The sequence below is a fragment of the Mustela lutreola genome, chromosome 8 (assembly GCF_030435805.1).
Source record: "Mustela lutreola isolate mMusLut2 chromosome 8, mMusLut2.pri, whole genome shotgun sequence".
Taxonomy (NCBI): Eukaryota; Metazoa; Chordata; class Mammalia; order Carnivora; family Mustelidae; genus Mustela; species Mustela lutreola.
The window spans coordinates 133922621-133939253 of record NC_081297.1 but is presented as its reverse complement, the minus strand read 5'-3'; the positions used below and the strand labels follow the sequence as shown (position 1 = coordinate 133939253).

The window sequence follows — 16633 nt, the reverse complement described above, 5'->3', positions numbered from 1 at the left end:
TCAGGCCGGTAAGGACATGGCTCCCACAGATATGATGTTCTCGTTGAGGAAGTAATAAACGCCATGCAGATTGGTGTGGTAAGGGGGTGGGTGCTCACTAGGTTGAGCGGTGTAGGCCTGCGTCTCTGTATTAGAATAACTCTAGCTGCGGTGACAGCTAAGTCCCAGTTCAGTGGCTTCTCGAATGAAGTCTTTCTCTCGCTCATGGAACAATCCAGTAAGGGGATCTTAGGTAACAAGTGTCTCTCCTCCATGTGGTGATTTGGGGACACAGGCCTTGTCCCTCTTGAGGCTGTGTAATCCCCTAGGGCCTCAGAGTCCTTTGCCTTTGGCTAGAGGAAGAGGAAAAAGAGGGGAAAAGGCACACCTGTTCCTTTAATTTGTTGGCCTGGCAGTGATGCAGATCACTTCACGTGTCATTCTTTTGGCAATAACTTGGCCACCATGGGCCTACATGGCCACACTGAGGGTCAAATGGGGACAAAATGCTGACTCTATCCCAGAAGGGGGAGCATGGACTTATCCTTAAGTAGCTCTCTGCTATACTCTGTGGAGCTCTCACAGACACGGAGTAGCTAACCACATGGAGATTAAAATGTTACAGGCAGAGAGAACAGTTAAGGTAATACAGGTTCTAAGCCAGAAACAAAGGTGAGTTGGAAAGAAAAGCAGGTCAGTGTGGCTGGCAGGGGAGCCCTACCAGATGGAGCAGAAGGCGAAGACCAGACCACTTTGGGTCTTGGCTTTTTTGCACAGAATGCTAGGTTCAGATTCTGTTGAGTACAGTGGGAGGGCAGTGGAGGATCTTGACCAGGGGAGTGGCTCGAATGATTGATACTTGGAAAAGATCTGTCAGTCTGATGTATGGAAAATGGATGTAGGGAGCAAGTGTAGAGGCTCATTACAGGCTATTGCAATGGTCCCAGCAAGTGATGGGGGTTCTTTGGGGAGGGCAGTAGCGGAGGAGCTGGAGGGCTTTCACTGGACTGAGAGTCTCCTGAGGAACTAAATGTGGAGCTTGAAGGTCAGGAGGTATTGAGGATACCTTTGGGAAGTAAGACAGATGGTGAGGGCTGTGAACTGAGATGGGACATTATCAGTGGGGTGGGGACAGCACGTTTTGAGGGCAATCAAAAGAGTTCTGCTTTGGATGAGAGCTAGCTAAGATACAAGGTGTGTATGGGGAATGGTAACAATTATGTGGGATCTACCTCTATTCTAGGAGCAGCCGGGGAGCCCAACTGCTACTTATTAGCTGTGTGAGCTTCTGTGAGTTATTTTAACTCGCGGTGGCTCCGTGTTCCTGTTTGTAAAATGTGGATAATAGAAGAAATGTCTTGTAGGTAGTTGAGAAGATTAACTAAGGTAAAGTATGAAAAATAAAGGTACTTAGCCCAGTGCTTGGCATGGAGTAAGCCCTGATAAGTATCAGCTATTATTATTATTGGCTGTCTGCTGTGTATTTGCGTATCTGACTCTGCCTATTTTAGGGAACTCATCTCTTCTTACGTGGGGCTTGTACCCAAGCGTGCATTTGGGTATTGAGTGGGTATGTGGGTCCCAGAATGAGTTTTGATGGACATGTATTATCTCTATATGATGGACCAGATATCTGAGCTCCTTTGTGTGCATGTGTGTGTATGTGTGTGTGTATCTGTGCACAAATAGGCGCGTGGGCATGAGTCCTCTGCGGTTGCATTCCCCAGGGCGTGGAACTTGGGTAAAATCAAAATCAGTAGCAGCAGGTGCGACTTGTTCTAGAGGACAACCACCCATCCCACTCAGCCACAGCCCCGGGGGAGTTCAGTCTGGCCAGGCTGAGAAGATGAACTCCACCGAAGGAGCCCAGTTATTCCCAAAGCGAATTGTGATTTTAATGAGTGTATTTTTAGATGCTGAAAGCTCCTGAGAAAAACAACTGCTGTTTTCAAAACAAACAGATCTTGAGGTTGACAGTGCAGAATCCATTCAGGAACGGTGGTGACTAGCAGACCCTCAGTGGCACCTTGTGTCCCTGAAAGGAGGCCCCCACCTCACAACCAGCCCAGGGCCAAGGGCAAGGGCTGTGCTTCTGCACTAGGCCCTCCTTCGTCTTCCAAGCCGGAGCTGCTGCTTGCTGGCTGTGTGCTCTTGGGCAGTTTGCTTAAGCCACGTGCGCCCCAGTTTCTCCTCTGAAGACGGGGGTGGGACTAACAGTGCCTACGTCAGGCTGTGTGAGGAGTGGGAGATTCTGCAGGTTAAATACTGAGAAGAGTCCCTGGCACACAGTCCCCGTAAGTGTGATTGTGTTGTTGCGGTGATGATGATGGTGACGAAGACTGGTCCTCCCTGAGCTAGAGAAAGAGGCTGCGAGCGGGGGACTGCTAAGGGAAACAAGAAACTTCTATTCAGTAGCTAGACTCGGGGAGGGAGCGGTAATGCAGGATTTGCAGGGGAGCCCAGCCAGGGCGGAGGCTGAGGGGAAGCACCGTGCTCCGCCGTTTGGCCTCTGCAGCCGGGAAGCTGGGCTTCGTCTGGGTGCGGAGGATGCAGGCAGGAGAGGGGGAGCCGCGGCCGAGAACACAGCTGGCGGGAGGTCAAGGGCTTGGGGGCACATTCAGCTTCTTTGCAGAGCGGTTCCCCAGGGCCGCCTGCCTCCGCGGGGTGCAGTCGCAGCTCCTGCGAGCGCCCTCTTTAGAAGGGACCCCCGACACGTGCCCTGTGAAGTTCGGGTTTCTGCTGCTCCGTCCTCGCCTCTGCTGGCCGGGATAGAGGAATCTTGCAGCGAGAACTGCCCGGAGCCCGCTCTCCCCACTCCCACGCCCCTCGCCTGCCGCTGATGTTCTGTGACGTGCTTCGCTGAAGGTCAGGGGAGAGCGGCTGACTTTCTTTCTTTCTTTTCTTTTTTTAAAAATTTATTTCTTATTTATTTTCAGCATAACAGTATCATTATTTTTGCACCACACCCAGTGCTCCCTGCAATCCGTGCCCTCTATAATACCCACCACCTGGTCCCCCCCCCCCCCCCCCCCACTTCAAACCTCTCAGATTGTTTTTCAGAGTCCATAGTCTCTCATGGTTCACCTCCCCTTCCCATTTCCCCCAACCCCCTTCTCCTCTCCATCTCCCCTTGTCCTCCATGCTATTTGTTATGCTCCACAAATAAGTGAAACCATATGATAATGGACTCTCTCAGTTTGACTTATTTCCTCCTGTTACCCCCACAACCCCCGGGGCAGCCCGAAGAACAATGAGTTCCATTTACTGACTCCGCTTTCTGAGTGCCGGCTCTGTGCTAAGGACTTTATCAGCGTCTTATTTAGTTCTGTCAGCAGCCAGCACTCTCTCCACAGATGCACAGACAGGGCATGTGTGGGCACAGCCCGGGTTCAGACTCAGGTCTTCACCCAGCTCCAGACCCCTCCTCCTTTGTACTGCTCTGTCTTGCCTCCTTGAACCAACAGAGGGACACTTTGCTTTTTGAGTGATTTCCATCGGGTCCTCTCCTAGCCTCAGTTCCCCAGAGTCTGCACTCAAATTGGTGATGTGGAATGGGCAGAAATACGAGCAGGACTTCTTGGTAGGGCTTGCTAAGCTTTGTGCCCTAAGCCCTAGGCCTGGCTGACTTGGGGTCATGGGTTCGAGCCCCACATTGGGTATAGAGAGTACTTAAAAATAAAATCTTAAAAAAAATAATAAAGAGCACCCTCCCAGTAAGAGCCTAATAGGGGCCTTCCTCCTTTACCTCTAACTTTGACCAAGTGGCAAGGACAGCCCCAGTCCCATTGTATTCTAGTTTGTGTGGGTGTCTCCCTGCAAAGACTGAGCTTGGCATCCTGGGGATCCTGTTATTATATGTGTTGTGTATCCCTTACAGTCCTGCGGGTGCACGGAGCCATGTCTATTTTTTTTTTCCCCCACTGTGGCACAGAAAAGTTTATTTTTCCAAACAAGAGAAAAAGCTTAGCTTAAAAATAATAAACATCATACTCATGCATATAAACATCAAAAATAACATATGTGTTTGAACCATGTCTATTTTATTGGATATTGTCCCACTCTGTGCCTGACACAGAGCCTGACTAATAGAGAAGGTTCTCAGTAAATCCTTATTGAATGGCAAGAGATTAACACTGCCCCAGACGGAAAAAAAAAAAAAAAATCAATCACTAAGTCCTTTTGTTACAGGGTATTTTGAAATTGTATCAATCGACTTTTTTTCTCTCCCCATAAATTTACCTATCCTGACTGGGTCTTCCAACACTTGAGATGTCACCATTTAAATTAGGCAATAGGCCACTGTCACTGAGTAGAGATAGTTTGACACTAACAGAATAAAGAGACATGTTTAGGATCATTTTCCACTCCTAGTAATTCTGACTATCTCCAATATTATTTTGAGGAAAAATCATTTGAATCACCCCCAAAATGGGATTTTTAAAATACTGAACCCATGCTTTCCTTTGTGTATACAGTTATCAACCTGTGGGTGTCCTCTTTGAGGGTTTTTCCCCCCCTTTTTTCTCTGGGGTTATTTTTTTTGCTGTTTATTCTGAATGATATTATGCTTTATGATTGTCAGGCTGTGTGTATTTCCTGAGGTTCATGTAGTCCCGTTTTGTGTCTTAGCGTCCACCAGCTTCAAGCAAGAGGTGAGCAGTGCGTGCCCTCTGCTTATGACTGCTGGTGAACCGTACGCGGTGATAGCGACCCATGCAGCTTGAAAACTCAAATGGAGTGGTCTTTAAATGATGATGTGTTGCCTGAAGGAAAACTATTAGCAAATTGGTGTTTTTAAAGCTCCCATTGATTTGTGTTCAAGTTTCTTCACCTTCCTAGGCCTGTGTCCTCACCTACGAAATGAGGATTTGGACTAGACTACATGATTTCCAGAATCCCTCCTGCTCTAAACTTCAGTTACCTAAGGCCTAGAGTCTTGATATTGCCCATACGTTAAAGATTTGGGGAAAAAAAAAATTCCCCAAATACCTAGAAGGATGAAAGCACCAAGATTAAATGTTCTCTTCCCATTCTTGAAAAATATGTTTTATTGTGTGCCACAAGCACAAACCATCTTTATTTTTTTAAAGACATATTTTTTAAATTATCTCTACACCCAACTTAGGACTTGAACTCATGACCCTGAGACCAAGAGTTGCACATTCCCTTGACTGAGTCAGACAGGTGCCCCTATCTTTTTTGATTCCTTCTCCTCCTTTATGTCTCACATTCATATACAACCTTCAGGTCATTAATTTTATGGCCATTTGCTAATATAAAAATATCTTTAAAAATCAGTATGTCCAGTTGTAAGATAAGTGCTGGGAATATTATGTATAGCACGGTGACTATAGTTAATAACACTGTATTGCACATTTAAAACTGGGTAAGAGTACGTCTTAAAAATTCTTATCCCTAAAAATATATTAGTTTAAAATTCTTTTCAAAAAATTTTTTAAGTAGGCTCCATGCCCAAGTGGGATTTGAACTCACAAACTTGAAATTAAGAACCACATACCCTATGACTGAGCCAGCCAAGTGCTCTGAAAAAAATGATTTTGTATCTGTGTGGTGCTGAATGGTAACCAGACTAATGGTGGTGATCATTTTGTAGTGTATACAAATATAGAATCATTATGTCGTATGCCTGAAACTAATATAATATTATATGTAATTTCTACCTCAATAACAAGAAGACCCATGCTACCCTCTACTCCAATGTAAAAGAGAAAGATAAAGTAGTTTATTATAAAATAACATGTTCTTCAATATGTAAGTGCTCAGTGATGATTTCGGCGGAGGCCACAGAGGATTAGGCAGGTGCCTGGCTCTCTATGGAAATGACCGTGGAAGCAATAGATGTCGGGCGGACTGGCCCAGGTGTGTTATAGTCAAGGTTTGAGCATCACGAGTGATATTCCTCTCAGGGTTGTGATTTTCTGAAGTGGTGAAAAAGTCTTGGTATCATTTCAGACGAAGGAATACTTCATCTTCCATCACATTACATGGTAGTTGTATTCCTAGAAAATTCCATGTGTTTTAAATCTGCAAATTATTATTATTATTATTATTATTTAAAGATTTTATTTATCTATTTGACAGACAGAGATCACAAGTAGGCAGAGAGTTAGGCAGAGAGAGAGAAGGAAGCAGGCTCCCTGCTGAGCAGAGAGCCCGCTGTGGGGCTCGATCCCAGGACCCTGAGACCATGACCTGAGCTGAAGGCAGAGGCTTTAACCCACTGAGCCACCCAGGTGCCCCATAAATCTGCAAATTATTTTGTATTTGCGTGAAACTGGAGTGGGTTTCTAGGTGTGGTAATTAGTAATGTTTCCCCCCTTATGTGATTGACAGAACATTGGAAAGTCAGGTGGACACCAGGACACGGCTTAATTGTGGGTGACTGTCCTGTGTTGTAGGATGTCTGGGCCTCCCCTGTTGAGTTCCACTGCTCGAATCAGCTTCCTGTTTTTTGAATGTTCATGTACTTTCCTTCCTTTCCCTCTGCCTTATCTTGCTGGATATCCTCTTGTCCTTGTCTCTAGCTGTGCATTCTCCAAGATTCATCTCAAATGTCTTCTGCGTGCAGCTTTTCCATATTGTGACGGTTCTGTATCAAACTCCAGTAAACTGCAGTCTCGTATTCTGCCTTCAAACATGGTTATTCATGTACAGAACCCGTTTTCACTTCCCTTAACTCCTTGATGTTGTATTATAAATCATTTTATCTCCTCTTGGCTGCTAGCTCAGCACCTTGCACATAACAGGCAGCCTGTAAGTAGTTGTTAAATGTAATTATTCTCAGTGCTTCTAACAGAATCTTAATGCATCTGAGAGGCTAAATCCATTAAAGCTTCTTTGCATAACTTGATTTTCTAGATTCTAATATACTTAAATTTTCAAATACTGGCTTTGAAAAAGCAAGATCAAAGTTGTATGTGCTAAAATGCCTTTAGAATATTAGGTAGTTGCGGGGCGGTGCCTGGATGTCTTGGTTGAGTATCAGACTCTTGATTTTGGCCCAGGTTGTGATCACAGGATCATGAGATCGAGAGCCCTGTGTCGTGCTCTGTGCTGGGCATGGAGTCTGCTTAAGGTTCTCTCTCTCTCTCCCTCTTCCCACCGCTCCCCCTCATACACGTGTTCTCTCTCTCTTTCTCCAAAATTAATTGAATAGATCTTAAAAAAAAAAAGAATATTAGGTAGCTGATTACCATTTTGGGTGGCTACTATTATGTCACTTAATAGAGTTTGAAAGTTAGTCCTCTTATTTCTCTAGCTTTGCTGGCTTGTTGCCTAATTCTCCCCAATAATTTCCAGATTCCAAAGTCTGGAGGCCAGTATTGTGGGTAGAGTAATTTAGGATAGGTTATGCCAGATTTAATGTGGGCAAGGAGCGCACAGCCTACTAGGCACCAGGCGGGGGCTTGGGGACGTGATGCATGGGTACATGGCTGTACCGCCTGGGGAGGTGGTCAAGGTGCTTAAAGTGCCCCCTGACATTACAGAGCTACAGAAACTTTGCAGACCACATAGACTGGCTTCTTTCTCCTCATCCAACTCTTTGTAACATGATCTATTTTTGCATTTTGGAGAACGAGAGTAATGCTTTGGATCATACAAAATAATTTTTTATATACAATCCTGAAAATGTATAGGAGACATCTGGTGGTAAATACCATTATCTTTTTTGGGTTGAATATTTTTAGGCTGCTAATCACACATATACCTATATGTGTCAGCTGTACAGCTGTGAATAGCACTCATTGTTCCCAACCCCTTCCGCCTCCCCATCCCATTAACATATTCTAGCAGCGATGGAAGCATTTTTGCCTAATCTGAGCAAATTCCTATGCTCTAGGTACTCAGCTTGAAACCGATATTCTTAACGAAGACTCAAACGTCTTGGTCTTTCCACTTCTTGTGGAAGTCTTCATGGCTTCCATCAGTTTAAAGCCCTGTATACTTGTCCTAGATGGAATTGAAGAATTGATTGGCATTTATGGGATCTCAGGACAGAAGGTAATCTCTTTTTTAAAATCATACTTATTTTATTGCTGTTTTATAAAAAGAAAAAACCATAATTTAGAATGTACGTAACATCTTTCCATTGCATCGCGTATCTGTATCTACAGGCGACTTTGCTTATGGTCACTGCTCTCCATTTTATTGAACAAATACTTCTGGTGGCACTTAGAGTGGGTCAGGCACCCTTCTAGGAACTTTAGAAGTATGAACACATAGAATTCTCGGAAGAACTCTGTGGAAGAGAGACTGTGATCATCATTCCTGCTTATGCAGAGGGGACAGCACGAGGAGATGTTAGGTGGCTTTATGGGACATCTGAAGTGGGTGGTAGACTGGGAATTCACATGTGGGTGGTCTGGTTCTAGAAACTGTGACCTTTACTCCTACTTGGGCTTTACTCCCGCTCTCGCTGTTTTATACTTTTATCAAGCATTTATTGGGCCCCGAGTATTTTCTTTATGTTGTGTATTTTGATCTGCCTCATCTACACTGGTTTTGCACATACCAAATTGGCTGCTCCTTAGTTTTTATCCTGTTTGAGGTAATATTGGATCCATGGAAACTCTAAATCACCTTGGTATCAGCCATTACTTTGTGAAGCAATTTCTCTAAAACTTAAACACACATGAAATTGTAAATTATGTCAGTAATTTACAAATAATCTATATTTCTCATAGAGAATATGATGAAAGAAGAAGAGCACAGAAAATTAGGTATACTCACGGTCTCCCCACTGCTCAACATTTGGGAGCAGACCCTTCTTTTTTCCATGGATGTCTATACACACTCATCGAAGCTTATGTAAATGAAGTCACATACCATTTCGTTTTGTAATCTGCTCTTTAATTTAATACACGGCGGCCACCATCAATTCAACAAGTAACTATTGACCGTTCACTATGGGAAAAGCACCATAAGCAGAGTTGGACGTGGTCCCTGCAAACCAGCAGGACTTTCATTCTGGCAAGGGACGGCCGATGTTAATGACACGATTATACCAATGAGTATAGAATTACAGTTGTGACAGGGGCTGCCAAGGGTCTGTATGTAGCGCCGTGAGAGCCTCTAATGAAGGCACTTGGTCTTTGGGGAAGGCTCCCTGGAAGAAGGGCTCCAGGTAGAGGTCTGTGGGAGCAGGACGCGCTATCCTAGATGTCCTAGGATAGTACCTGCGCCAGTGTCGTGCAGTGGTTGGGAGCTTGCCTGGGGAGTCAAACCCTTGGTTTCAATCTCAGCCCTGCTGCTTACTATCAGAACGAGTTAGATATGACATTTAGCCTCTCTGTTTTGCAGCTTCCCCCTCTGCCTTTCAGGAGGGTTGTTAGGAGGACTCAGTGAGTTGGTGTGTTAAAATTATACCTGGGCTTTGATTTATAGGAGGATGACTGAGTGCTGGCATGGAGAAGCCAGTGCCACTGAAGGAAGAAATTATGACTTGCATTTCCCAAGAGAAGAAGATACTCCATGTCATACAGGGCCCCGGGGGAAGTCTCACGGTGGCCAGGAGGCAGAAGACAGGAGCCAGGAGAAGGCCCAGGCCAAAGCCTTTGTGGGGATTCCCATGGGAAAGGCAGAGTAAATCATTCAGGATGCACAGTTCTGGCAGACTTTGTGGCATAGGGACTGTCCCTGGTTTCTGGCTCTGGCGCTGGGATGATGTAGGTCAGGGAGATGTGGGATTGGTGAGTGAGAGGCGGAGAAGAAGGTGGTGGGGGTGTGGTCTTGGATCTGCTGGTCTGTTCATGCAGGCACGTTCCAGGCAAGCTATCCACCGCCTCTGGGAATTAACTGGTCTTGGGAGGACCAGTCTCACCTGGATCTGTCTGTAAGGCCCCTGAGAGAAGGCAAATTATCAGAAGACCCCCAAAATAATAATCTCTAGCTAATGGAGTGCCTGAAGACACGTTCAGCACGGTGCCTGGCTCAGAGTAAGCGGTCAGTGTTTGCTAGTTGCTCTTATTATTATCATAATCGTTGCTCGGGGTGGGAGAGGCTTTTAGAGGAACCTAAAAAGATTTGATTAGGTGTTTATTTGATTCCCAAATAAAACCATTTAACTTACGATAGTACTGTTGTATAAAGTGACGATTCTTCAGCATCAAACAGTGTTCTCTTTTTCAGTTCAGTGGTTCGGTTTTCACTCTTTTTTTTTTTTTTTTTTTTTTTTTTTAAAGATTTTATTTATTTATTTGACAGAGAGAAATTACAAGTAAGCAGAGAGGCAGGCAGAGAGAGGAGGAAGCAGGCTCCCTGCTGAGCAGAGAGCCCGATGCGGGACTCGATCCCAGGACCCTGAGATCATGACCTGAGCCGAAGGCAGCAGCTTTACCCACTGAGCCACCCAGGCGCCCTCGGTTTTCACTCTTAGGGTTTCCTTTGGCCAGCACTGTAGGTCATTCTTCGGAAGCCTACGACCTGTCGGATTCCTTGCTTGTAGAAATCTCTTTTTGGAGGTTGCATCTGTGGTATCAAATTCATCATGGGGGGTTGTCAGTCAAATATAGTTCTGTGGGGTGAGAGTGGGTATTACCACTGTATTGTTTACTGTCCGGCTTATTGTTCATAACCTTAATCCCAGCCTTTACCCTGTACTAACTCCTTCTATTCCAGCTGTGCTGAGTTTAAAAACCAGCAACCAAGTAGTTTTTTATTTTTAAGATTTTATTTATTTATTTGATAGACAGAGATCACAAGTAGGCAGAGAGGCAGTCAGAGAGAGAGAGAGAGGAGGAGGAAGCAGGCTCCCTGCTAAGCAGAGAGCCCAATGTGAGGTTTGATCCCAGGACCTTGGGATCATGACCTGAGCCGAAGGCAGAGGCTTTAACCCACTGAGCCACCCAGACGCCCCTAAAAACCAGCAACCAAGTAGTTTTAAAGTCTTTTTAAAGATTTTCAGATGTCTTTGACTTTCTCCCTCAGGCGAAGGATTTCTCTTGGCTGCCGAGCTCAGTGCCTCCTCAATGCAAACTTATCCTGAGCACCGTCTCCTCCAGCCTGTCCTACAAGTCGCTGTGCGCGCGCCCGGATGTGAGGACCGTGGAGCTCCTGAGCGCAGGAGATGAAGAGGTGAAACTGAACATCTTTAGACAGTATCTCTTCATTCCCAGCAGAGACCCCCTCCGACAGACCAGACACCCTTCGAGGAAAAGAACAAACCTGAATCCTTTAAAACTCACGATCCTAGCAAATGAGCTGAGAGAATGTAGAATCTACCGAGACGAGTACCAGTGTCTGAAGGAGTACTTGGAGGTGGTCTCCATTCAGGAGCTCTGGGAACTGATTCTGAAACGCTGGATTGAAGACTACAGCTGGACTTTCATGCCAAAAAGGGCCAATTCAGACACCGTGGCTTCAGGAGAAGGTAGGGGTTAGCCAGTATTGACAACGAGCTGGAGCCCACGGGGAGAAAGATGTATGGCGGGCCACCCAGAGGAGGAGGGCATAAGGATAAGGCTGTCAGAGAAAATACAGGATGCCCAGTCAAATTGGAATTTCAGATAAAGAACAAATAATCTTTTCGTAAACGTATGTGCAGTTATTGCATGGGATGTATTTATACTAAAAATTAGTCGAATCAGAAATAAAAAATTTCATTAGAAGTGGATCCCAAGTTATTGCACAGACCCTACTTATACCAAAAATTAATTTGTTGGCTATCTGAAGTTCAAATTTAACTGCATTCTCTATATTTTAATTTGCTAAATCCAGCGACCCTGTGTAGGGAGCTCTGTGTTGACTGTAAAGAGCACTGTATGAGGCACATTTTTCAGGAGTCTGAGGAATGGGCCTTTACTCTTTCTTTTTTCAAAATATTTTATTTATGAGCAAGACAGAGAATGAGAGAGAGAGGGAGGGGTGGAGAGAGAGGGACAGGCAGACTCTGCATTGACCCTAGAGCCCCATGTGGGTCTCGATCTCAGGACTGAGATCATGACCTGAGCCCAAACCTAGAGTTGGCGGCCTAACCGACTGAGCCACCCAGACCTCCTTGGCCTTTATTATTTCTATAACTCAGTTCTTTTGAGCCTATAGTCTAAGTTTTGGCAGGAACCTAATTCAGTTAATCTAGGTGAATTATATCAATTTAGCTTGTTTTCAGACAGATTAGGGTGTTCTTCAGTCAAGCGAGGATTTGTGTCCTTCCTGTGTCTCCTTTTGGGTTGACCTTAAATCTGAGGCCCTTGGTGCTGGGTGTCCTTGGTTGTCCTCTGTCCCTGCTGTCTTCCACTGAAGTGGTCATGGCCCCCAGATGGTGTGCAGTTAACGGACGTTCCTCTAGTTTTTGTTTTTTTTTTTAAAGTTTTTTTTTTTTTTTTAAAGATTTTATTTATTTATTTGACAGACAGAGGTTACAAGTAGGCAGAGAGGCGGGGGTGGGGGGGAAGCAGGCTCCCCACCAAGTAGAGAGCCAAACATGGGACTCAATCCCAGGACCCTGAAATCATGACCCAAGCTGAAGGCGGAGGCTTTAACCCACTGAGCCACCCAGGCGCCCCACGTTCCTCCGGTTTTGGCATCCTCTAGGACACCTGTGTTCCCATCTGTCCTTGGATTGGTCACTCTATGCTGCCGTCAGCTGCCCCTTTCCCTCATCTTAACGTGAGGAGGCCCCACTAACATCTACACCCTTCTGGAGCCTACCGTCTCGTGGGTAGTCAGCATTCCTGACAGGGCACGTTGGTTACTCCCCATACCCTCAGAGCTCCTGGCTCTGTAGGTCGCCCCATAGCAGTTTCTGCTGTCTGGTTCTGATGGCATCATGAGATCTGCAGAGCTTCTGACTTTCAGACTCCTGATGGGAAGCAGAGTGCAAGCTCTCTGTACTCCTGGGTCCCCAAGCGCATCTGTCTCATGGGTCCTCTCTCACTGCTCACAGCCTGGGTTCAGGGGACGGCACAGGCCCCTTCACGGAAACCTGCCTGAGCAACGCCATGGCTCTCTTTCCTCACGGCTTCCTCCTCCTTTCTCGGTTCAGTCTTCCTTAGCTCATCCTGTAACTGTCTGAGTCCATTTGTGGTTAAAAAATGTATTCCATGAGTTGGTCAGGAGATTGTCTTTTGGTATTCAAGAGTCAGTCTTTCGAGAAGGAATGTTTATTCTCAAAGCCCTTATCTCTGCTATGAGCTTCAAAGGTCTCTTTTGAAACTTGAGTTTCTGCTACAATAACCTTCTCTGAAGGACGATGAATTTAGAGTGGAGCAGGCATGGGGATGTGGGGGTGGGGAAGGAAGCAGAACATGCTTGGACTGAGAGACATAGCGGTTGGCATGACAACATATTGTCCTGCTCCATTTTTTGCTCTAGAGTTTGCATTTCTGCAAATAAAATTAATTTCAAATTTACTGTACCCTCCCCCACCTGCAAGAAGGTGAAATAAACATTTCTGTGCCCTGAGAAGGGTCACGCAGGCAAAGGGTCATGCATGGCTGTGCCCATGGCCATCCCTAGTTGTCCAGCATTGTTCAGGAAAGCCCAGGCCCTCGTCTCCTGAGGGACTACTCCTTTCCCTGGCTGACTGACCCTCACTGTCTAGCACTGCTCACTGACCCCTCCTCAAGTCCAAGGCACTCAGCCACAGGTCCAAGAAGAACTTGGTCAGACTCGGATCAACCTCTGAAAGAAGCTTGCACACCTGGGGCAGAGGAGCTGCCTCTGTTTAGTGATTGCCGGTGTTTGGGGTCGTTCCCCAGTCCTAGCAGAGGAAGTCCATCTAGGATAGCAGACCCTACCATTTGTCTTGATGGTCTTAAGGGTCTCTTTCGAGTTGGTTGATTATAAAGCCAGTGGGAAATCCAGCTGTGGCGAGAAAATCCGAGGGTCAGATGAGTAATGTGTGTAGCTGCCTTGGGTGGCGTCTGTGAATGTGTGGCAAGATAGCAACTATGCGGAAGGCCCACTCCTTGCCCTAAATGCAAATCTGATGTTTGCACATGTCAGTAAAGACTGCTCACTAGTCTAGTAATTGGCCAACTTGCCAACTTGGAACCATAGCTCACATGACTGTGTTAGCTGGGACAGTGTAGCTGATACTTAATGCCTGAAAGTCTGGGCTTGGAAGCCAGCTTGTCTGTGTTCAAATCCCAGTTCTGCACTTATTTCTGTGTGATCTGGGTAAGTTATTTAACCCCTCTGTGCTTTGTCTTATTTGTAAGACGGGGATGGGGTTAGGTAGTATCTACTTATAGGATGATTAAAAGAAACAAGTTGTTAGTCATATAAAACATTTAGAATGATGCCTGGTAGCTGGGAACTCTTCTACTTGGCCATCGTTGTCATTCTGTTGTCTTAACAGTGCTGGATGGCTGGGTGGCCGATGCTCTGTGCTTACTGAGCATCTCACATTGTGGACTGACCGAGGTTGAGATATTCCAGATTTTGGACATGCTGGGCTACAGGGATCATTACAAAGTGACCACGTTGCACTGGGCTGCCTTCCGCAATGCCACCAGACAGTGGGTCCAGGAGAAGCCCAATGGCCTCCTGTACTTCAGGCACCAGTCCCTGCGGAATGCTGTGGAGCACAAGCTTCTGGGTAAGGCTTGAGTCTGTGCGAGTACCTGCTCGTTAAGAAAAGGGAAGTTCACACACAAGGGGAATCTTGTTGCTGGCATTTCTCAAATAGAAGTGAATCTATAAACACATATAAACATGGGGATATAAATAAATACTTGTACCTAATTGTGAGTAACAGAGACCTGAAATCAATGGCTTCCATATCAGGGTTTGCTCTCTCACATGAGAACTTTCTGGAAGTAGGCTGCCCTCAAGGCTCCACATTATGATCTGGGATCCCGTTCCTTCTGTGCCCCCAATCCATACACTTGCTTGACTGCTCAAGGTCACCTCATGTTCATGACTGCTGGAAGCAGCATGGCTGCTGGAGCTCCAGCCATTGCATTTCAGGCAACAGGAAGGATGAAGAGAAGAGGAAGGGCTTTCATTTCCTTTTAAGGAGTTTTCCCAGGGTTCCACCAACATTTCCGCTGTATTTCCAGAACTTTGTTGTTTGCCTGCACTAGATACAAGGGAAGCAGGTGAATAGAGGTTTCAACAGGAGTGTTGCTACCCTAAACCAAGGTGGGCACCTGTCACTAACAAAGATAGGTATGCGGCTACAGGGTAGGCATCAGCAGTCTCTACCCTAATTCTGAAATCAAATTCTATCCACTTCTGAAAGGACGGTAAATCTGAACCTGAGACACGATGGCAATCACAGACACTTGACCTAGAGGCAGACCACTCTATTCATATAGGGTCTTCATATAAGTATGAGGACTTAAAAAAAACCTTTAAATCACAGCTTCTGCAAAGGTTCAAAGCTCTGTGCAAATTTCCTTTGAAGTTTACTATGTCCTCTTTCACTTTCTTTTTTAAAAAGATAAAGACTTTCCACTGTTCCCTCCTACATTGTCATCATTCCCGCCATCTCTGAAGTTACATAACGTGGCAAAGAGAGCAGGGCGAGGAATGAGGATGCTTCTGGGTGTGATGCCCGCTCTTTTGTTCACTTGGCCTCCGATGGTTTGCAGCACTCGGTCTCTTCATTTTCCCAAAGAACAGTAACACTCTTGGAGGTACAGGAACGAAAGGGCCATGATGTGGCTGTTAAGATTCTGGGTATAGGTTGTACCCCTTCTCTGCACTGTGAGCCCCCAAATAAGATGCTGCTGGCAATACTCACTATTTTCAGAAAACAACAACAACAACAACAACAAAACCCTACCCAACTTTTCAGGCCGTGGAATCAGGACGTGAATACATCTTTCCTGGAGGCACAGGGAATTGTCATTTCAATAATTCACTTCCACATGGCCTGAGCACGGGAAGCAAACACATCCTATAAGGAGAAAAAAGATCCCAAAGCTAGGGCAAGAGGACTTGAGTCTGTGATGATATTTTTGGTAAAGGGCTATCTTTTGACATATTTTGTCCGAATGTCACATCCTTCCTTTTAGGGCAAACTAGTCTCTTTCCCATGCATGTGTATGCATGCTCCGTTCCTTTGAGATTAATACTCTGGTACTACATTCAGTGTGTAACTTAAGTTACTCCTATCGAACGTCGGCAGTCTAGAGGCATGCTTTGATCCCTGGGCTGTGCTAGAGAGGCATCTCTCCCCTTCTGCTACGAGAGCTGAGGATTACTTGGTCTTGCATACTTTGGGTGTGGGTGCCCATGTGTGTGTACGTGTGTGTGTGTGCGTGCATGTTAGTGGGGCTGGAAAAGAAAAGGGCAATTAGGGAGGAGAGCAGAAAAGCTGGGAGATGCTCTTCTGTTGCCACCAGCTAGCATGAAGTCTCTCCAAGTGCACAGATAACCAGGAAATTGTTCCAATGGATGTGGAGTGGTTATTTGAACAGTGGGCTCCCTTTCTCCTCCTCCTCCTTCTTCTTTTAAGATTCTATTTATTTGACAGAGAGACAGCGAGAGAGGGAGCACAAGCAAGGGGAGTGGGAAAGGGAGAAGCAGGCTCCCCGCTGAGCAGGGAGCCCAATGGGCTGGATCCCAGGATCCCAGGATCCCAGGATCATGCCCTGAGCTGAAGGCAGAGGCTTAACAACTGAGCCACCCAGGGGCCCCAAATGGGCTCCCCTTCTTGTGAAGAGCTGGGCCTGGTAGGCCATCC

The 16633-nt window shown here is 45.9% G+C and overlaps 1 protein-coding gene across 3 annotated transcripts in view; it reads left to right on the top strand.

Moving 5' to 3' along the window:
• The window catches only part of LOC131839345 (putative tetratricopeptide repeat protein 41), an 84103-nt gene that overhangs the window by 20434 nt on the left and 47036 nt on the right, over nt 1-16633 (top strand). For 2 of the 3 annotated variants that reach the window (XM_059186694.1, XM_059186695.1), the window contains exons 5-7: nt 7841-8001; nt 10927-11368; nt 14300-14539. In XM_059186694.1, the coding sequence (XP_059042677.1) occupies nt 7841-8001; nt 10927-11368; nt 14300-14539 (843 nt within the window). The remainder of the gene's footprint in view (nt 1-7840; nt 8002-10926; nt 11369-14299; nt 14540-16633) is intronic. The other variant, XM_059186696.1, reaches the window with a different exon arrangement.